Source organism: Podarcis raffonei, chromosome 4 (genome assembly GCF_027172205.1).
Source record: "Podarcis raffonei isolate rPodRaf1 chromosome 4, rPodRaf1.pri, whole genome shotgun sequence".
Lineage (NCBI taxonomy): Eukaryota > Metazoa > Chordata > Lepidosauria > Squamata > Lacertidae > Podarcis > Podarcis raffonei.
The window spans coordinates 55,658,843-55,682,052 of NC_070605.1; the positions used below are offsets into that span (position 1 = coordinate 55,658,843).

Consider the following 23,210-nt stretch of genomic DNA (forward strand, 5'->3'; position numbering starts at 1 on the left):
GCTGATCTTGGGACCCGAGATGGTTGATATTGGGGGAGTTGCTTCTTCAGGTTGGGAGTGCTTGAAGGAGGTTCAGAAATGTATCAAACATATCAGAAAAAGTTAAAAATTAAAATACCCTTCCAAATCTCTGAGGCAAATCTAGAACTTTGGGACCAGCCTATTTCACCTCAGATCCAAATTGCCTTGTATTCTGAATAGCCTGAATAGCTCCAAAGTAGGGCCGTTCACGTTAGGTTAGTGCTTCATCTGGGGCTTTTACATACTCCTACTATTTTGGCATACTGTTGAGACTAGCTTTTAATCTGAATATAGTTGTTGTTGTTGTTGTTGTTGTTCTCCTATTGGTGGATATGTTAGTGCTTTCTTTATTCTGCTCCCGGATTTATTGTATTTGAATTGGTTATGATTGTGTTTTTATTAAAGCTGCTTTGGGGACCCTTTTTAGGGCCACAAATCAATTGTAATTGTTTTTGTAAACAAGTGGGTTTTTTTTAAAAAAGTGAAAGGTAATGTGTATATCAGAGAACAATATTCCAGGGCTAGCAGACTGAGTCTTCTGAAAGGCAAATGTCTCCTATTTCGCTCTACATTTTACTGATTTACTTCTGGAAATCACATCAAAAACCATAATGCCCAAGACATCCTGGAACCATTAAGAGTGGCAAAATATAGCTCTCTTTCTCCACACTCAGTGTTTCCCAATGTTTAATTCTCATGTCTTGTAAATAACAAAGGAAATGCCACACACAAGAGATCAAAAAGAAACAGCGGTGCCAGCAATCAGCTGGGAACCATCGATATTCTGGGCTATCGACTCTGTCCATGGTTATTACCAGACCTGCACATTAAGCTAGACCTGCTGTGTATTTGCCTCACAATCAACCTGCCATTTCCCTAAAAGGAAGGAATATTCAGCCATTTCTCTTTCTCTTTTTAAAAAGGATAATATCAAGATTTATTCAAAGCTTTTTACACTTGTTTATTTGGGCAATAAGGTCATGAAGGGACTTTGATCAAGTTTCTTCAAAGATTAACTGACATCCTCTGAAAGTACATCAGTTTCTTTTCAATCAGGTATTTGCTCAGCTCCTGACAGGGTGTTGAATTCATTAGAATTATACGGTTTCCTGGTCTTCGCTGTAGGTTTCCTTAAGACATGCTGCTGAAATCACAAAGTCTCCTCTCAGATTCCTTCCCTCCCTCTGGCTTCCTCATTCAGGTAATTCCAACTCAGAAAAGGCTCTTTCTAACTTGTTTTTGACTGACAGCAAGTACGAGGGGACGTTGGGTGGGAGTGTGGAGGGGAAGGAGGGCTTTCAAAAGCACGCACAGATACATTACCTGAGGGACACACTCCTTCAAGGAAGGGCCATCCAGCTTGACATGAGAGTAACTTCAAGAAAGGAATCTGAACTTTGCTCTTTTACAGGTAAGAGGAAATTATAAGGAGGAATGCATAGTTCCTTAGCAATAGCTGAACAACATTGCACAGAAATGCAAAGCTGATGATTAAGACTTGTCCTGATTATTTCTTTTTTTTTAAATCCCTTTTAAAGTTACTCAAACTATCTGGGAAGCCAAGCTTGCTGAGTGCTGATGAAATTCTGTCTGGGGAAAGAAAAATAAAGGTATGTAGTCTTGATGGGTTATCCTGATGATCTGATGTGCTACAGGGTGGTGACGGTGATAAATCCCTCAACTTTACTTTGCCAGTCCTTTTCTTGGGCCATTGGGGTGTTTTTTGTTTTGTTTTTAAAAAGAGTTTCCAAATGCTTATTCTGCTCAAATACCCTGGTGTTGTTTATCTGTTCACTTTTCCTTTTCGTTTTTAAAAAAATCATCTTTAATTGCTGTATTTCTTAACTCGATCAGAACTCTTTAAAGTCTCTATTAACTATGTGCATAAGAAGGTATTCCACAAGAGTTTTTGTACTAATTATAAGGAGGCATAAAATAAACAACACTTGCATGAAGAATACGACCGTCTTATTTCCAAGCGTATGAAAAGTGAGATAGAATTGCAAAGCCCACCATTAATTTGCGGCAACTTAGTCATATATCCCCTTTTAGAACGTACGCCTTAAAACAGATTTATAGCGAAATTAATATTTTCCACATTGTGCTAATTCCAGAAAACAACAGATCTAGATGTTTAATGCGAAACGGGAAGATGTATGCTATTTTTAACTTCAACGGGTTAACCTTTTTCTCTTTGATTTATTGATATAAATTGTGCCCTTTTGCTGTTCAAATCATGATGCCTTTACTTTCAATATATTGAAATATTCATGTTTTAAGCCATCAATCTTAAACAGAGGAATGATCATTAAACAATACCATAATAAATAAATGCCTTAGTTCGCAACTAGATCTTAGTGCACAGCTTACTTTCAATTCCCGTTCATTTATATGGCAGAATTAAGTACATGATTACATTTCTCCCATTACAAATAGTGGGGTATAGAGCTTTTGATTTTGCTAGGTTTGTCCAATAGCATTTTGTGATTTCTGATATACCTTCAAAAGTGAGAAAAGCTCACTAAACAATGTTAATTTGTAAGTTTTTTTTTAAAAAAACTGTAAATAAAAATGCTATGACCAGGCATCCATTTGTATGCTGAAGATCATTCAAGGCCTAGAGAAAGAAACAGTAGTCATTGACCTGAATTCTTTAACTACATAGATACTGTTTTGTCTGAGATATGATATATCTATGTAACTGAAAATTTGTGTGCATGAAGTGTTGATCCCAAACATTTAGCACATCCTGATGGATCTGGGGAAAATGTAATAAGATCCATCCTAGACATAACACAGAATATATCAGAATACTAAGGTTAAGAATTCTAGACTAAACTACTTTAGATTGTTGCAGGTGAGAGGCAAAAATTTTGACTACTCCCTGCACTTTAAAAATTGCCTAAACCAGCACATTATGAAGTTTTAATGCTGTAGGAAATTTAATACATGTAGAAAATCATTTATGTAGAGCAATCAAATTTATGACACATAAATGTACACCCCCACTGAATTCTGAAAAGGTACGGTCCAAAATTCTACCACCTAAGTTGACCACTTCATTCTGTGCATGTCACTTTTCAGTCAAAGGCTCTCTGAGGCAGCTTACAACACAATCTAACAAAATTGTACAAATCACGCCAAGCAACCTTGTTCCTTTAACTAGTGGCAGTGTCCAAAATGTGCTTCCCTCACAGGACCTCGGGGTGAAGGGGGGTGGGGAGGAGTAAGAAATCAAATTAATAACAGTAATTTCCGTAGTAATTTGTAAAAGGGCTCTTGATGACAAAAAAATTCAGAAAAACCCCCAAAATTGTTCAAGAACCATTGAGGTAGGTGCACCACAAATTGTCTGTGGCCAACCCAGAATTACGTTACTTCTAACAAGTACACAAGACACACATCCAAAGACTGTACACATTTTTAGATTTGGCTTGGACAGACCTAAATGTGTCCAAGGTTCAGGTTTTGTATCTGATCCTGGTTAAAACAGGTTAAAGCAGATCTTTTAAACTTGTTCAGTCAAGCAAAGAAACAAGTCAATGTGGCAATCATAAACTCAGGGACTCCAAACTTCTTTTTTGTTTGTCCTGATTTTATAGATAGCGCTGTTTCTTCCACTTTTATTGCCCCAGATATCTTTAGCTAACACAGACAGCCGGCAGCCTCTGGTAAGAAAGAGAGAGCTAAACCTTGAAGTACCAGACGGTGCTGAGGTGTTGAGCCAAAAACAACAGAAATTAACTATTCTACATACTGCCCTGAGACTGTGTGTTTCAAATCATTTTTGGCTTTTTAAAAAAGCCACCTAAGTAAAATATTGGTGTTTTTATATTATTTCTCCTTTCTCTCTTGCCCCAAAGTATTTTTGTCTGTCTCTCTATATGCAGAAATGAAACACAGAAATATACCAGATACAAGTTTCTGTATTAAAGAGTTAAAATCAAAGTTTGCCATCTCACAGAACCCATTAAATGTCAAGTGCTTGAAGGCTGCTGCCCTGCTGTTCTGTTTCTAACCTACTGGAAAGAAGGAACACTCATGAATGAGTTACTACAGACTCAAGCAGCACTTTACTATTTTGTTTCTACAGCATGGGAGACACTGAGGAATGGCCAGGAAGGGAGAATAAATAAGGGGGAAATTCCTGCTCTTGCTGTATCATTGAGAATGGGGCTGGGGCAAACATTCATCAAACCAGTAGTAGCCAATGTTGGTGCCCTGTAGGTGTTGTTGACCCTAACGTCAATGAGCAGAGCCCGTGGTCAAGGTGGGCATTGGAGTCCAGCAACAATCTGGAGGGTACCACATTGGCCACCCCTGCCTTAAATCCTCCAGCACAGCAAGTTGGGGGGGGGATTTGCTGTTTTCCTGATTTCTGTGTGAGAACGGGTGAAACATTGGGGTTGGGTGCACATCCCATAAACCTAGATACTCCCTGCTCCAGGATCCTATAAGCTATTATATGGAACTGTCCCTTTCATGAGAAGGGCTGTCTTTCAGTAGAAAAGAATATACTTTGTTGTCAAAAGGTCCCAGGTGCAACCTTTGGCAAATCAAAGCAGGACTGGGAAGGACCCCTGCCTCAAACTGTTGCCACTCAGTGTAGACCATGGGTAGGCAAACTAAGGCCCAGGGGTCGGATTTGGCCCAATCGTCTTCAAAATCCATCCCGCGGACGGTCCGGGAATCAGCGTGTTTTTACATGAGTAGAATGTGTGCTTTTATTTAAAATGCATCTCTGGGTTATTTGTGGGGCATAGGAATTTGTTCATTTTTTCTTCGAAATATAGTCCTGCTCCCCACAAGGTCTGAGGGACAGTGGACCGACCCCCTGCTGAAAAAGTTTGCTGACCCCTGGATACTGAGCTAGATGGACTGAGAGTCTGACTTGGCATAAGAGCTTCCTCTGTCACAGCTTGTGGGAGGAAGGTTAATTTGTGCTGGAGAAAGTGCTTTCCACTTCAGTCTCCATTAACCATTCACAAAGGACCTTTTAAGGTGAAGAAGGGGGCAGACAACCCCTAAGAGTTTAGAGGATTGCAGGGAGAGGAGAACTGGAGTTGGAGATGTGTGCCACTCATCTTTCATCCTTTCATCCATTTCCTTCTCCTGTTAGATCATAGCTACACCACCTAGGTTCAGGGTTGGGAAAGAATTAAGCTCTGCCCTGACCATATTGAAACCTTGCTGTTGAACAACTCAGATTTGAAGAGCTAAGCTCCTTACCTAGTCCCAAACCAGAGTGGTAAAGCATGGGGAGGGAGAAATGATTTGTACATCTCCAACCATAACTTCTTCCCACTTCAGGATGCTGTAAGCTCTGAACGCCTTTGCTCCCTTTGCAGTTCCAAGAGTCCTTTGGAAGGTTTGCTTGAATGGGTGGAAGCACTACTATCCCATTACCCACCCAAAATGAGTGATTGAAGGTGACAGACCACCTCATACCTTAAAGGATCCTGGAGGAGGCAGAATTGGGACAAGGCTGCATGGTTATAGCATGCAACTCCTGGCCCCTGTTTTACTCCCCCCAATAAGGACAAGCAGGCTGCTTGCTTCCTTTCACCCTGTTAGCCTAAGTGAGGGCTTGCACCTGTCGTCTGCCAGAACTCCATGGCCCAGCCACATCCTTTAGTCTTCCCATTTGGGGTTTCTTTCTATGATATTTTCCTGCAATTTACTCAGAATCCTGGGGGTTCAAGGGTGCTGGGAATTGTACCTTTGTGACTTAGCTACACTTCCCAGAATTATTTGGAGAGAGCTATGTGCCTTAAATGTGCTTTAAAAGTATGGTGTGGATGTGACCTTCTGCTGTCCCATGTGTTTGTCTAATAGGGCATGCCTACAAGTATGATGCATGGGCAGGATCCAGCCAAATTTAAATCCCCTTGGTGTCCATCAGAGTTACTTAAGCTTTCTATCACAATGAGAAAAATTCCTACCTTTATCTAGACTGTTCCTTGAGTTTCAGGGCATGAAGGTCCTCTATAGCTAGAGGCAGATCAGTAGCGTGGAGCCTTAGGTAAGTCTTCTCTTGAAAAAAGTTGATGAATGGCTTTTGCTCAAGGCTTACAGCCATATTTTAGGCCAGGGGAGGAATTTTCCACCAGGTCAAACTAGCTAATGTCTTGGAGGGTGACTGTGGGCTTGTTGTTGAACTTTTTTCTTTGAGGGAAGGCTTTGTTTAGCTTCATTTGCTCAGATGATGTAGTGATATTGTGCTGCAGTCACCTTAAATCAGGGCACCTGCACTCTGCTTGTGGTACCACCAGTCCATTGCCTGGGTGTGGTTTGGTGGCTAGACAGAATGACTAGATGCCCAAGAAGGCACTATATAATCTCACAGATGATTTCAGCAGCTATTGCTTCTAATACAGAAAAGATAAAATGCTGGCCAGCCCTATCTTCATACATATTGGTTGCATTTTGTTTTTCCTGTGTCATGCAGAGGATTGAAACACACATCAAAATAAAATTCCCTGGATAGCACTGGTCAGTTAGGTCTCAATGCATCACTGCACGTTTTCCAAATTTGCAGTATAAACATACATTGCTGCTCAGAGATAAGCTCCACTGAGTTTAATGGGCTTGCTCCCAGGTAAGTGGGTATCAGGTTGCAGCCTTCGATGAACAAAGTGGGAAACCAACAAATAAATTAGCTCAGGATGCTCCTATGCTGTCCAATCAAGAACCACATACAGTGTGTGAGAACAACAACACTGTGGTACTGTAGTTATCAAATTCATCTTATGTACAGTGGTACCTCGGGTTACATACGCTTCAGGTTACATACGCTTCAGGTTACAGACTCCGCTAACCCAGAAATAGTACCTCGGGTTAAGAATTTTGCTTCAGTATGAGAACAGAAATCGTGCTCTGGCGGCGCGGCAGCAGCAGGAGGCCCCATTAGCTAAAGTGGTGCTTCAGGTTAAGAACAGTTTCAGGTTATGAACGGACCTCCGGAACGAATTAAGTACTTAACCTGAGGTATCACTGTATTTGAATTTAGGTTTAGAAATCATTTGTAGAATCTTAATGGCCATTCCTTGTATGCTTATTTTCCACAGTTGCACTGCCATATCAGTGTTTATGTTCTGTTCCCACCAGTCTCAACTCAGCTGATATCCATCATCAGCCTTAGTACATAACTGAAGTATTTGGCAAAGGCTAATATTTGTTATTCTGTTGCAACAGGTGACTTGGAAAACACCATAGTAAGTTCCCACCTTCCTTTAGTCCTGGAAAAGTCAATGAAACACACAGTTATGTGTTCCGATTGTCACATTACCATTGCCTGGATCTGATTGTAGAAATCTGCTCAGCGACAGTGAACAGTCCTACATTATTTAGCACAATCGTTTCAGGACTCAACGTTTGACGTTCTCAAGATTGTTGAACTTTTGAGCAGAGACAGGACTGTAAAAGAACAGTAATAAAGATAAGATAGCATGAAATGTAAATAAACAAGCACCACACCACCTCATTTTGCTGAAGTTATGTGCAATTGATAATGCAGAGGTTTTCATCTGTCTTCTTTTGAAATGTAGCATTGCAAAACTTTCCATAACAAAGGATAGTCAGCTACCACCTAATCCCCAAATTATGTTTCTAAAAGCATTCTGAAGGTTCTTTGATGCGCATTCAATGGAAGGGATTTTGGCTGTGCTGGACTCCATTGTTTTCTCTAATTTTTAGATGTTCCTCACATGCTTCAGGACAGTTAAGCATGCATTTAACTCTGCAATAATTGGAACCAAGCCCTTCACTGACACACAACCACAGGCAAGGGTGATTTGAATTGTATCTGCAGCATAGAATGGGGGGGGGGTCTCTGCTGTTATAGAGATGCCACCCCTCCTTCCCATTACATTAATCAGAGCTAAGCTGAACTAGATGGGCACAGTTTGAACTAAAACAACAGCAGGAACACTTAGTTGGCATTGCTGCCTTGTTTTGGGCTCTGGAGGACAAAGTGGAGCAAGAAAAGCGAAGAAGATGCCACATATTATCACAGAAGGCTAGCAAAACTTCCCTAGGGGAAGCCTTACATTTCTGAGATGTGCAGGAGCCTGCTGTCCCTGGCCCCAAATTGGTCAGCAGTCCTACCCAACACCAGATATGCAGGGGAGGGGGCACACTCTGTTATGCGGCTCAGAAGAGGGAATAAACACAGTGACTCCATCTGCACATAGACTGGGAGGTCAAAGAGGTATTCCTGCCTCCTATGGCAACAATCTGCAGTTCTTTAGGAAGCATCACCGTACACAGAGTAGCAGTAGTATAACACAAAATAGAGCAAAAGGATGACTCAACTCTTCTTAGGATGTAGAATGAGACCTGGTGGAAGTAATTTTATTTGATGGCTCTGACAGCATTTGCTGCTATTTCCCTCTCCCCCATCCACCAGCCCCTGAAAAAGAAGCAGGAAGAGGCTGCTGGTTAGCTGGGCGCACGTTTTGCTGAGTGTAAGTTGTTTTGCCTTTCACTCTCTGTCTGTTTTCCTCAGCCTTGTTTCTTCGATAGGCGTGCAGCCATGTGTGTCCCCTCTCTACCCTAAGCCATGATTTGTCCCCAACCTATTACTCTCCCTATAGCCTAACTGTTTTTTGTTTTGTTTTTTGTATTCCTGCACTTGATTCTATGTTCTCTCTGTCCTGGAAAAAAATGCTACACCTGTCCTAATCTAAGCGAGAACTTCAAGGTCATCTATAAATATGCTCCATTTATCCCCTGGCACCTCCAGCCAGCTTTTTCTATTTGCTCTGAAGCATGTTTCCTGCTTTGAGTGGAAGTAAGACCTATTGAATTTAATGGGGCCTACAGCCAGATAGGACTGCAGCCTTATTTGCATTCCATCTCTCCCTCCAACCAAGAGCTGGTCAGCATTATGTGGCTATTGACCATGCTCAATCCTCATAGAGATGCCCCGCACCCAAATAAAGCTGTACTCCAGCAAACTTTGGGGTTCCCTCTTGTGGGCTGATAACTCCCTCAAGTGGGTGTCATTTTAGCTACAGAAGGCCTCTGGACTTTGAAAATAGGGGGAAGTATGGGTTAGAGCAGTGCTGGAAGCCTCTGGGGCTATTTCTTTGTTATCTTACCCTAACATGCTGGCTGCATCTTCAAGAAGTGAGAAAGAGATTTAGGTAAGCTCACAATGCAAGCTAGCATCCAGCAGCAGGCAATGTCCATGCAGAGAAGGAAAAGCATCATTGTCAGTGAGCTGGTCACTCGTCAAGCATGCTGGTCTGGAAAGTCAAAGCCATTCAGGAGGTAAAGGGAGAGTTATCATCTGAAAACAGTGCCAGTATGTGGCCTCCTTCAACTCAGCTTCCACAAATTCATCCCTTGTCTCCTATGCTTCAAGCATAAGGAAAAGACAGCCAAACTCTCTGCCTTTCATGAAATGCTGAAATCTATTAACTTGCTTTTCATTAAAGAAAGGATGTGAAGCTGCAGCTGAAAGCTATCATTTCATTATGGAAAACTCAATAGTTTTCCCTGTTGAGCTTTGATGTTTTCACCTCCCTCATAAAACATCAATGAATTCAAGGGACTCATTGACATAGTATTGAACTGGAACAAAGAATCATGGGATCTTGCATTCTTCTTGTTTTATAATTCTTTTGAAACATGGTCACTCTCCTCTGCTTCTTTCTGGAAATCATACTCAATTTCAGTGATTCTTGTAGAACACAATTTCACTTGCAGGCACCAGGCTACTTGCTCTGAGACGCTTTCATGTTTCACATTTGAAACAACAGGTAGGACCAAATTCCTCTGGAGCACTTTCCTTCCTTTCTCCAAGAATGTGCAGAAATGGAAAAAAGGGGGGCATTTTTTTTCCATTCGTTGCATAGAGAGCAAGAAAACTTGGCACATTCGCCAGCCAAGTACTGGAATTTGGGTGGGTCTCGGAAAAAGCACAGACTTCAGTGGAAAACATATATGGGTGTGCGTGTGAAAAAGTATTTTAAACTATAAATTGACCACATACATAGATTGGTGAGAAAAAATATATATGTAAGAATAATCTAGAAACGGATCATGAAATTTTTGCTAGAAGACAAGCTGATTTTTGTCCTAGGAAAGCACCATGGACATTTGTCAAGCTCAGTTATATTAATGGATCCCCAAAGCTGTACTAATTCTTAGAAGGAGGAAGGAAAGCTATAGACTCCAGTTGAATATGTAAACAGAATTTTTTTTTTGATTGGAAATGGGAATGGATGAATCAGTCTGTTTCTGGTCAGTGACACTTTTGGAAGTGTCCATTTCTTCCTGTTTCTGCATCAAGCTGTACTGTTTTTGTTTCTTTTCTTTTCTTTTGTTTTTAACCCCCCCCAATCACATTTAAATAGTTTTTTAAAAACCTTTAAAAAATACAATTCAACACGTGTGTGTGTGCATGTGCGTGTTACAAGATTTGGTTTGGACTCTGATTCACTGCTTTCAGAAGCAGCATCCATAAATATGTGCATGCATAAAAATATGCACATATTGTTCAGGTTCTTCCTTTGAAATGAATTGGCCAGTCAGTGTTTGCATGTGTTGCGTGGGAATTTGAGCACCTGTAGTTCTCTTGATTGAAGCAAGGCTGGTGTCAGAGATTGACGTATTTAGGCACCTGCTGGTATCCAGTGGTTTGAAGAGATGTCACACTGCAAAGACCCCATTAGCTCCTGCTCCTTCTCCTCACTGTTGCCGCTTTCTCCTTTGTTGTTCCAGAGAGGATGAACAAGTGCAGTAAGGAGGAGGAAGCAGCCACTGCCACTGCTCACTAGCTCGCTAGTTTTCTCCTTGGCAAACAAGAAGGCAGCATTGGCAAGGAGAGCAACAGCAGGTGACAATGGCAGCAAGGAGGAGGTAGGCCTGCGTCGAAAGGGGCCTTGCCCAAAGGACCAAAGGCTTTCCCAAATTGAGAGCTGGCAATGAGCTGTGGTCATGAGTGATAGGGGTACCAGCCATAGATTTTGTGTAGGCCCCATGCTGAAGCTTTAACAATCTACCCCAAAGTTTATTTCAGCCGATTGTTAATCATTCCCTTTCCTTTGTGTACATAAACAGCAATTCATTCCATGGGTTTCTTTGTATTTAGCGTATGTGTTAAATGAATGCAAACATTTTCATATTTTTTATGTGCTTAGCACAGGGGTGTGTTTAGCCTCGTGAACTGGGAAAGGCTTCTCTTAAAAATACAAAGGGATTGAATGTCTCTCTTTCAATTAAAAGCCATGCCAAGGTACAACCCTGTTGTTTTTTTAAATGTAGAGTATTTATGCTTTGGGTGTGTTTCAAGATAAGTGTGTGAAGAGTAGGGATGTCAGAGAATTCAATAAATGGACACAGGGGCAGAAATGGCCCGAATTCACATGTTCACCCAAGGTCAGGAATGGAAATCATGTAAGCAATCATGTAGCAGGATTTGCTGTAACTGTTTTTGATGTTTCCCTTCCACTGATATGCATTGAAATTAATTGCATAATTAATTACATAATTTATTATGTTAGTTTTGTCTATAGCAGTTAGAAATACAAAAAAAGGAAGGTTTTAGCAGAAGCCAAATTGTGGAGAGATGAAACAAGTGCTGATTGTGAGGAACACAGAATGGGACAGAAATCGCTGCCTCCATACCTCCATAGTGAGGAAGGACTTTCCTATCTCCAAAATATTTCAGAAGGGCTTAGCTAGTGAACTTATCTCCCATGGTTCTTCTTTTTCTTTTAGCCTCTGGGCAATATTCTCACAAGATTTCTTTCACAGAAGAGATGTGTGGTTTGCCCCACCACATTGTGTATGTGTGTGTGGATAGATAGATTGACAGATGGACGTTGTCATTATTTTTAATGGCATTTGCTCACATACTGGCATATTCAGATTATGGATTGGGAGTTGTTGCAAAACAAACCTGCTTCCACGAATGATTGGACTTTTTGCAGTAAGGAAAGTGGTGGGAAAGTGTAGGCCAACACAATACATGCTTGATACAGCATTGTTTAATCTCTCCACAAACAAATCAGGATGGGTACACATTAAGCAGGTTATCTGGAAGCAACCTAGGAATAAAAAACCAACAAAGTATAAAGCCAAAATCCACAATATTCAAACAGACTTTGTTATGATATATGTATTTTTAAAAATGGAGAGGAGGCGCACACTTCATATAACTGTGGCTACTTAGAAATGCCAAACACTATTTCTAAGGAGCATCTTGTACAGAGTCTACTTCTGAGTAAGCTTGCATTGAATTGTGCTGCAAGAAGAAGAAAAGAACGTTTGCAAAGTGGTGGGGCTTTGCTGCTTTTTAGTATTTAGGTGAACAGACACCTGCATGAAAGTTGCAATTTGTGTGTGTGTGTCTGTGTGTGTGTGTGTGTGTGTCTGCTGGGGACAGCGGCAAGGATGCTCAGCTCCAAAGTTTTACTAATAATAAATAACATAAAAATGGAACTGGCATGGGGAGAGAGTGGTGTTGCTTAAATCAAAAGGTTGGAGGGCCTTGTAGGACAGCTAATGTCACCTGCTGCTTGCTGCAGGAAATCCAGAGTTATATCACCCCATAGAGATGACAGTCCAGCTTGAAGACCTTCAGAGGAAGAAAATCCACCATTCCTCTAGGTAGTTGCTTTAACTGGAAAACTCCTCTTCTATCAGTAAGATGGCCAATGTGGCATCATTCATGTCACAGGCAGTCGTTCAAGGTGACTGTGACACCTGCACAACCATATGGCAATTTGCTTACTTTAAGGGCAAATGCCAACAGCTGCACATTTCCATGGTGAAATAAATAGCTCAAGATGAAAGGCCCCAGGGTTGCAAGGAAACTGAGATACATGGTGATATACAGATTTGCAAGGACGATGCCATGTGTGGAATAATCCTTTGTTCTGGGAATCTCCTGGTTTGGAGAGCTATGGCTAGTGGTTAATTTCCGAAAGTGTGGCAAGGCTAATATACCACTCCATATATCATGGATGCCTTGCCACTCACCCCACCCTGAGGAGCTGCTGTGCTCAGAGGCAATGGCTCCAATCTGGATGAAGTTAATAATGCTCAAGTCTCACTGAAATTAGTGGTCAAATTATCTGTCGTAACCAACTGAAACCCAACTGATGCCCGTGGGACTTAGTCATGGTTAACCTTCTCTGGACTGGGATCCATTTCATCAATTTTGTTTTGTGTATCTTGCCAGGGGATGCTCAGCCACTGATGACTTCTGGCTGAAATACAGACCTTGTTGTGGCCTTCACATAACACATAAAAATTCAAAACACTGTGGTCTGAAGGGTGAAATTCCTGGTGGGCCTGGACAACTCATTTTGCCTTAATTCCTCCTGCATAAAATATCTACTTCATGGGTTTGTTATGTAAGGGCAGCTAGTCTTGAGTTTGGAGACCAAGGGGAGAGTCCTATGACTAAGACTACTGGGGATTGGCTGACTGTGTAAAGTAGAGAAAGTGATAGCTTTGAGATTATCAACAAAGCTATAAACACAGAAGGTTAAGCAGAGGAACAACCATCCTGAGTTGGATATTAGCCACAGTAGAATGTGATGTTGGGGAACTAGTGGGGAACAGAAGTGGGAGGGTGTGGAATTGGATGGATTGCAACTGAAACAGCTTGACCCTACCAACTAGTGCTGGCATATATGTGCAGAATTAGACACAAGGGCAGGTGTTCACTAAAACACCATAGATTTTTAGGTCATTCTAGCATTATAGATAATGGCTGTGTCCTTATGCACACTTACCTGGAAGTAAGCTCTGTTGTACACAGTGGCATTTACTTCTGAGTAAACATGCACTGGATTGTGCTGTAAGAGGATTGTCTTCATTAACCCCCCAGTTCAATTGTCACCTTAATAGCAAACTCCCCGGGTAGACCAGCCAAACTTCTGCCTCAGCTATCCTCTCCATCTGCAAAATGGGGATAATGATATTTTCTGATCTTTAAAGGTTGTTGTAACAATTACTAAAACTTTTGGGCATTGTGGATCCAGTGATATTGGTGTGTCCCCACGGATACTATATATAGTCTAGTCTGAAGTTGCAACTGAGATTGCAGCTGACAGGCAGTGCAGAAGAAAATAGATGCGGCAGCAGCAGGAGGCCCCATTAGCTAAAGTGGTACTTCAGGTTAAGAGCAGTTTCAGGTTAAGAACGGACCTCCAGAACGAATTAAGTACTTAACTCGAGGTACCACTGTACTGTATTTGCAGTACTCTTAATTTCATGTGTACAAAAAGGCCCTCACTTTCCAATGACTTTTCCTTTATGGGTGTTACTGCTATAGTGCAATTCAGAAGTAATCATAAACTTGTTATCGGAACTCATTATCAAAAAGCACTGCTTTATATGGCTCATATGTTTTGAAGTCAAAAACCAATTCAATGAACGTTAACTGCAGGATGTAAAATTGTGTGCTAAAGAGGGTAAAAGTTTTCCCTCCTATCTTTGCATGTGATATTTTTGAGACCCTGCCATATGTCTGCATCCTTTTAAAACGCTGAAGCAGTGCTGATATAGAGAGAAACAAAGACTTAATGAAATTTGACACATACACATGAAAAGTAGCAGTCCACCAAAATTGTATCTGCTACAACTCAGGGTGGCCATTCTAAGGATGGTCCATTCACCACATTTCCAGGTCACGGTGTGAATTCAATTTTTTTTAATTTTTTTTGTTCTCATGAAAATTCATCAGCCTCTTAGTATGTGTTTCATACATTTTTGTCTAATACATACATTTTTGGAAGCAATTTCCCCTCCTATAAAGCATTATAATGATATTTTCGCTAATATGAATTTTTATGCACATTCCCCTCTAGTCTGTAATTTTTTGGTTGTTGTACTGCACCATAAAATGAGAAGGGTATATTTGGAAGTATAGCTGTATTTTGGCTCACATATTGTTGCAGAAAGTGCAAATGAGGTGAGTTCACATTTAAATACAAAACAATACTGAATGTCTTTCTCATCCCTAAGCCTAACAGATCTGGCAAAATAATGAATTATAGTTCATTAATGAAGAGTCTCTCTGGGAGACTAATCATTGCAAATTTTGTTAGCAGACTGCAGAAAATACCATGCCATAATATCTACGACAAAGCTACAAAACAAAATTGTGCCAAAAATATTGAAATACATGTCTGGATTCAAGAATCCGCTAGGCTGGCCAGCATATGAAATAAAACAATGAGACAATTTTGGGAAGTCCCACTGAATGCAGTTGAAATTGATTGAATAGTCCGGGAATCCACATTAAAATAACAACTCCCCCAATGATGCAATGTTTGTTCCATTTTTGGATGGCAAACCAGGAATCCAGGGAACTCCTGGATCCATTCTAGCCCATACCTGCCATTGGCAAAAATGTCCTGGAGCATGAAATGTATTCATTAATAACTAAGTGCTATAAAAAGACAGGAATCTCTCCTCTCTCTCTCTCTCTCTCTCTCTCTCTCTCTCTCTCTCTCTGTGTGTGTGTGTGTGATTGGCACACTGTTTAGATATTAAGCCAAATAAGTATGTGCTACTTATACATGCCTATAGTATTATCAAGCGGTGATTAATAGTATTATTTATAACAATACAGTTTAGGGTGATGTGCAGCATAAATCTTTAGGTCCAAGTTATGCAGGGTTAAGCCTGGCATTATTCATCTTGGCACACAACCTGTAATAACTTTCCATACATAGCCCATACTGCATTGGTTTCATAGTAACAGCTGGAATATTGTTAATGTGATGTTTTCCCCAAAGAATCCTGGGAACTATAGTTTGTTGAGGAGTGTTAGGAGACCACTGTTCTCCTCACAGAGCTACAATTCCCAGAGTGGTTTAACGGTGAATCCCTTTTCCCAGGGAACTCTGAGAACCCTTACCAAACTACACTTCCTGGGATTCTACAGTTTCCCACGACTGCTTATGGTAGTACGATACTGCCTCAAATATATAGTGCAGATGGGGGCCTTATTCTCTGTAGCACTGATAGCTATCCTATATGCTTTTTAAGAACGATAAACAAATGAGCCTTCATGCACACAGAGAGCTCCATGATGTCATGGATTGCTGCATCATGTGAAGAAGCCGAGAGATAGCGGTAGAAAAGACCAACCATTCTGGGCAAGCTGTTTTAATGGACAGGAGAATGACTGTGCTGAGCTTAACAGATCACCAGACTGGGGGCTGGCGGGACAAGGCACTTGTCTCTGTGTCACTCTTAATTAATAAGCAGGAGTCTGTGCAGACATTGAAAAGAAAAGGGAGATTAGAGTATGGAGAAAGTGATGCCAGGCAGGAGGCCCATCAAAAATCAAGGGGAAAGGGGAAACTTGAAACTAGAGCACTGCAAGAAAGCGAAAGGCTGGGAGTGATGCCTGAGTTTTGTTCTTGGCTCGCTAGCCAGTCATTACAGGGATCTGCATATGACTAGGCTCCTTTCCTCCTATGTAAGTAAAATGGGGATATAGATACTTGCCTTCTCTGCAGGACTGTGGTTAGGATTAATTAATGTTTGCTTAGCACTTTGAAGACGTAAACTGATACAGAGCTGAAATGCTCAGTGTTGTTTTTGCATGGGCATGCAGATGATAAAATCTCTTGGTGACCTGCAGTTGAGATCTGGCACGTGGAGCTGTAGGAATGGAAAGTTTAGCTCTTCAGTGTGCTAATATCTGTAGAAACACTCTGTCTTAAAAAGGCAGGTAATATTCACACAGCATGAACTGGGGCAAGGGTGTGAGAGAGGGAGAAGTGGAAAATCACTGAACTCTGTTTTGGATGTCAAGCTGGGCTAATGAAGATCCACTGTGAAGGTGTCCGAATTCAAGGAAGTTGGCAAGAGAGAAGCAAAAGGCCTGAGAATGCTGCAACTCCGGAAACGTCATTCATAAAATAAAACGTAAAAAAATATTAATCGTCTGCTCGCAGCAGGGAATGGGGGATTCTTTGTGTAAGGTGCTGTCAGAGGCTCAGGAGCAGAAGAGCAGGGGAGAGAGCAAATAGAGAGCGGAGGAGAGGAATCAGAGGGGAGCGTAGGGGAATATGACAGTGGACCGAGAGATTCCATGAGCTTCTCCAGCGAATCTGAAGATTCCCAGGAGGGGGCGCCTAAGGTAAGGGCGAGGCGAATCCCAGAGGGGACGATCCATAAACAAGGAACCAGAGGGGAGTACCAAAGGAGTAGCAGAGGAGTAGGGCCAGTTCCCTCACCAGAGCACAGTGGGGGGGAAGAGTCACGTGAGTCAGGACCAGCTTCTCCTCCATCGGGGAGTGGGGAGACGGAGGGAAGGCCAGGTCCAGCTAGCCTCCCCGAAAGGGGGAGCAGTGACACAAGTGTAACGGTCAGAAGGAAAGTGGGAGGCTGCGCGCGCGCGCCAAGTTCAAATGTGGAGGAGCGCGGGACAGCAGAAAACCCGGATTGGGAGCCAGGTCCTAAAGCCCGAAAGAGGGGGGGGGAGGAGTCGGGAGAATCAGCGTCAGAGGAATCTCGGAGGGCTGAGACTCCGACTAGCAGAAGGACCCAGAGAAAGAAGGAACAGAGGAAGAGGTGGAGTAAGGCTAGAATCTTAAGCTGGTGTCAGGGGGGAGGAGATTCAGATGGGACTTCTACGGTCTGATGGATAGATGTAGCGTTGCGCGCTGCGCGTCTGGAAATGAGACCGAACTTCAATAAAGACTTTTAAACTTGAGCAAGAAGCAGCGTTGGTCTTGTGTGAGCTGGGACCTTGGGCAGCGCTGACAGGTGCTGTCTCTATTCCAGCAGCTTTGTTAGAACTCCTGCTGCTAAACAAAATAGCAGATGTAAGAGTCACTGCATTTTAAAACGGTTTTGATTTCCATGAAAAAACAATTTTGGTCAACCAACATCAAATGTAATACAGCCTGCTCTTTGGTCACTAAATAACAATAGCAATTTGCAAGCCTTTCACTGTTGCATGGATTGTGGCAGTACAGTGGTACCTCGGGTTACATACACTTCAGGTTACAGACTCCGCTAATGCTTCAGGTTAAGAACTTTGCTTCAGGATAAGAACAGAAATCGTGCTCCGGCAGCACGGCAGCAGCAGGAGGCCCTATTATCTAAAGTGGTGCTTCAGGTTAAGAACAGTTTCAGGTTTAGTATGGACCTCCGGAATGAATTAAGTACGTAACCAGAGGTACCACTGTAATCCTAAAAGCTTCGCCCACTCATACATCTAACACAAAACAATTGAGATGACTCCTAAAATAAATAGTTTATGATGACAAGCCATATGCCATAAACCTATTGGATTTGCTGAATGCATTGTCCGTAAAGTCTCCATGAAGGCATAAGATATTATTTGATACACTAACCTTCTATCCAACAGAAGGCTCTAAACAGAACTATATGAACATTCTTTGATATCCAAGAGGTTAAACTGGGGTTTTTTTGTTTGTTTTTTGGCAAATGTATAATTGGAATATATTTATATGCCTGCAAGGAAGCACAGCTATTTTAAATGCCGAAGGTATTTTAAAACATCGAAGTTTATCCGTTGATTAAGATTAGCTAGTACCTGCCACAAACACTTGTGTTAGTAAGACATGGGTGACACAAGTAACTGAGCCACAGACTGCAAAATGTTGCTCAAAGAAACACAATCAGCTCAGGAAATATGGACACACCAGCCATAAACTAGTATACAGTGGTATCTCGGGTTACATACGCTTCAGGTTACAGACTCCACTAACCCAGAAATAGTGCTTCAGGTTAAGAACTTTGCTTCAGGATGTGAACAGAAATCGTGCTCCAGCGGCGCAGCAGCAGCAAGAGGCCCCATTAGCTAAAGTGGTGCTTCAGGTTAAGAACAGTTTCAGGTTAAGTACGGAACTCCGGAATGAATTAAGTACTTAACCCGAGGTACCACTGTATGTCACCCCAAGAGCTGTTTGACAGTGGAACAGATTCCCTTGAGAGGTTGTGTACTCTCCTTCACTGGAGGTTTTTAAGCAAAGGTTGGATAGCCATCTGTCATGGATGCTTTAGTTAGGATTCCTACATTGTAGGGGGTTGGACTTGATGACCCCCGGGGTCCCTTCCAACTCTAATTCTATGATCATGTTTCTGTGCACAACAGACAGGGCAAGCATTGGGATTTTCAGCACCTTGCCAAACTACAATTCCTGTAATCATCAGGATGGTGCTATGAGGCAAGTGCATTTCAAATGCAAAACTGCACGTGCTCAGAGATGTTGTTGTTGTTGTTGTTAAGCAGTGTTGGCAAGCTCTTTCCCTTCCTCCAAACATATCAGTTGTAAAATATGGAATGTTGGTGTGGGAAGAGAAATGATAATTGTTGGCTTTGCATGGCTGTTTATAGCTCTAACCAACACCATCATAAGACCATTAAGTCCAGAGTACAAAATAATCCAGCTTCACCACTGCCCTGCCCATATCTTCCAGGGATATAGGCATCTATTTTATTGCGATCTCTGTCCTACCCCAACTTCACAATTTTCATGGAAATGTTCCCCACAAATAGATCATTTATTTATTCCATACCCATCGTATGAGATGGCAGTGGAAAAGAGATACCCATTCTTTTATTTTTGTTCTGTGTCACAGCAGAAAAGCAGGGGAGCATTTGATGACTGATGTGGCAAAAGGAAAAAAAAAATTCATCTCAGTTCAAAATTGGGCTGGAGAGCTCATTGGCCCCACTGTACATCAAGTGACATTGACAGGGCTAAGAAAGTGGACGGCACATTTCTGCGAGTTAACTGGAATATCCAGTCTTACGACAGAGAATATTGGAATAAACAAAGCAGAGGTTTGGAAAGAATGCAATCTTTCATGCTTCCAGGCAGAAGTCAGTCAAGCTTGGAGGGAGGAGGTGGGGATGCAACTAGCCTTTGAGGATAAGTTTACTGCTTGCCTCAGGGTCTTTTCCTAGTGCGGGTACCATCATTGCAACAAAATTGAGTATCCAATGGCCCCTTGTGGCAACCAGCCCCTATTCTGACAAGCATGGCAGAGGAAAAGGGGAGGGGGGATACTTCTGCCAAGGGAAAAAATAAACCTCCATGGATTTCTGTGGGCTTTAAGGATATAAACAACAGGAATTCAGGATCACATGAGAAGAGAGATGATGAAAGAAACAGAATGCAGGAAGTTGGGGTGGGGTGGGGGGAAGCCAGGATCGGATGGGATCCATTCCAGGATAAGAAAGGAAGTGACTAAAGTGGATACGTGAATGTTACCTAATAAAGAAACACAAATGGAAAGAGGAAGGCACCAAGGACTGGTGAGATGCTATTCTAATGCTTCTTTAACAGGTCAGGGATTCAGAAATGCAGAGCTTTATAACCTCGATAATAGAGAAGACACTGCTTTGACACACAGTGAAAAAAATGGCAAAATCACTGGAGCCAAGGGAACAGTGGCCAAGAGTGAGGCTGCGGCCCTTCTGTACAGGGGCAGGCTTGGGATCTTGAACTGTGTAAGAGAGAACCTGGAGCTCCTTCACCCAAGGCACAATCCTGGGAAAATGCTGTGCATTGTTTTGGAAATTCACAGCTGAATCCTCACTCTGCTATGCCAGAGGTGAATGTGGGCTCATTAGACACTGAAGGCCCTAAAAGCCTGCCCTGTGTCCCAACTAAATTGGTCATGAGGGCCTGATAACATTGAGAACCACAAGTCAAGCCATGAGGGCAAATTGAAAGGCATGCTTGTGGGTTGCTCCCTATGTCTGGAGTTCCTTTCTTCTTCTTCTTCTTCTTCAGAGGCTTATCACCCCAAGGCAATGTAAGACTTCAAATAATAATAATAATAATAATAATAATAATAATAATAATAATAATACATGTTTAATGGCTGGAGGGGGGATTTCTTCTCTTGTGATGTGTGCATGTGTGCACTTTCTTTTAGACTTGCTTCAGGAGATTCTGATGCATATCGGAGTTGCGAAAATAGGCAAATTCCATGGTAGGGATCATTGGAATTGAAAATGTAACTGTTCATATCGTAATGCTGTTTTCCAAATTTGTGCTGCAGCTGCTTTTGGAATGCTGTGTTCACCTCGAAAAGGATAGAGTTGGAAAAGGGTCTGAAAAGGACAATCAAGGGGACGGAGCGACTCCCCTGCGAGGAACAGCTGCATCATTTGGGACTTTTTAGGTTAGAGAAAAGTAACAAGCAAGAGATAAACCTGGTAGAAGTTTATAAATGTATGCGTTGCATGGAGAAAGCAATAGGGAAAAGCTTTCCTCCCTCTCTCGTGGCACAGGTATTCATGCACATCACATGAAGCTGAATTTTGGGAGATTGAGGACAGATAAAAGGAAGTGCTTATTCACACTGTGCATAGTTTAAACTGTGGAACTCACTCCACACGAGGCAGTGATGGCCACCAAAAGATTAGACAAATGCATGGAGGACCAGGCTATCAGTGGCTACTAGCCATGAAGTTATGTTCCGCCTTCACTGTCAGAGGCAGCATGCTTCTGCATTCCAGCTGCTGGGAGTCATAGGTGGGCAGAAGACTGTTCTGCTAATGCTCTGCTTGTGGGTTTTCCACAGGCATCTGGTTAGCCACTGTGAGAACAGGATGTTGGACCATTGGCCTGATCAAGCTACCTTGTCTTGTGTTCTTAAGAGTCAATAGATGGAGATGGAGGGGCGAAATAAGGAAGCTGGAAGACTCTGTGTAAGCTGAGGAGGAAAAGGAAAAATATATCAGCAATATAGTTGATGTTTTGTCGCATTTTTAACATTCTGTTGGGAGCTGCCCAGAGTGGCTGGGGAAACCCAGCCAGATGGGCAGGGTATAAATAATAAATTATTATTATCATTTGGATAGGGTGGGGACATTGGATGGGGACATGTTCTTATAGCCTGACATGTGAGTGCAATGGTGGACTGGATGTAGGCTAACAAGCCAAGATCTAATCCATAAAGGCTGTAGCACAGTGGTTCTCAACCTGTGGGTCCCCAGATGTTGTTGGACTACAACTCCCATCATCCCTGAGCCTTGCTAGCTCGGGGTGATGGGAGTTGTGGTCCAACAACATCTGGGAACCCACAGGTTGAGAAAGGCTGCTGTAACATCTACTCTGCATGCAGAAGGTACCAGTCTCCATCCATGACATCTCTAAGTAGGGATGGGAATGCCTCTTGTCTGAAACCCTGGAAAATTGCTGCCAGTCAGTGTAGACAGTTCTGAGCTAGATGAACCAATAGTCTAATTCAGTATAAGGCAGCTCCTGTGGTTCTATTGTCCATTCTTTCGGGTGGCTGTTATGTGTTTGCTTGAGGATTGCCTAACAACCTTTTTAACTGCCTCAGGGTTAAGGTGTTCCACCAACCATTTGGGGGCAGCATTCCCCAACCTGGTGCCCTCCACATGTTCCTGGAATTCAGCTCACAGCATCCCTGACCATTGACCATGTTGATGGGAGCTGTAGTTCAACAACATATGTAGGGCACCAGGTTGGAAACGGCTGACTTGGATGTGCCCACCACATCTCTTTCCACATCTTGTTTCCCTGGAACATACAGTGCAAGATATTTTGTATTCAATCTGCATTCTAGTTCCAGGTCTGTTTGTTTATTTAAAAGATTTCTAGACTGCCATTCAACCACTGGATTCCAGGATGGTTTTTAATAAGCATTACTTAAAAAATGAAAATACAATAAACCAGAGCTTTCCAAACTGTGTGTCGCGACACGTCAGTGTGTCAGCTACAGTGTTTAAGTGTGTTGTGTGCACTGGCGGAAGAAGGGGGTGCGGTAGATGCGGCCCGCCCCAGGTGTCATCCCTGAGGGGGGTGACATTGCCGCCCTGCCCCCCTGGGACGCTCACCGCTTGCCGTGGGCAGCACCCCCATGGGTGGCTAGCCCCGCCCCCGGGTGCACAGCATGTGTGGCGCTCCGGGGCCAGAGAAGCTAGCTCCGCCTCTGGTTGCGCAAACACTACCTATGCTCCTCCTGGGGCTGGGAAGGGGTTAGTTTAATCTCTGGTTTGCTAGTAAAACTGAATTACAGTGTTGCGAAATGATGCATGTCTAAAAAGTGTGTCATCAACATGAAAAGTTTGGAAAGCTCTGCAATAAAGTGTAAGTCCATCAAACAATTACAGACTGGGAGGCATCAAAAACTTATAACAGCTAAAGTCAGACTAAAGCAATATCATGCTTTATAATGCCTAAGCAAATCAAAGTGTT

At 42.4% G+C, this 23,210-nt stretch overlaps 1 protein-coding gene across 7 annotated transcripts in view; it reads left to right on the top strand.

Moving 5' to 3' along the window:
* The first annotated feature begins 911 nt into the window (after positions 1-911).
* Positions 912-23,210, top strand: part of KCNJ15 (potassium inwardly rectifying channel subfamily J member 15) — a 29,383-nt gene continuing 7,084 nt past the window's right edge. Inside the window, exons 1-4 of one of the 7 annotated variants that reach the window (XM_053386707.1) lie at positions 912-1,222; positions 1,560-1,631; positions 8,429-8,486; positions 10,750-10,887. In XM_053386707.1, the coding sequence (XP_053242682.1) occupies positions 10,871-10,887 (17 nt within the window). In that variant the 5' untranslated portion in view covers positions 912-1,222; positions 1,560-1,631; positions 8,429-8,486; positions 10,750-10,870. Of the gene's footprint in view, positions 1,223-1,295; positions 1,433-1,559; positions 1,632-8,428; positions 8,487-10,749; positions 10,888-20,206; positions 20,291-23,210 lie in introns of those variants that run through there. The other 6 variants (XM_053386706.1, XM_053386705.1, XM_053386704.1 and 3 more) reach the window with 6 other exon arrangements.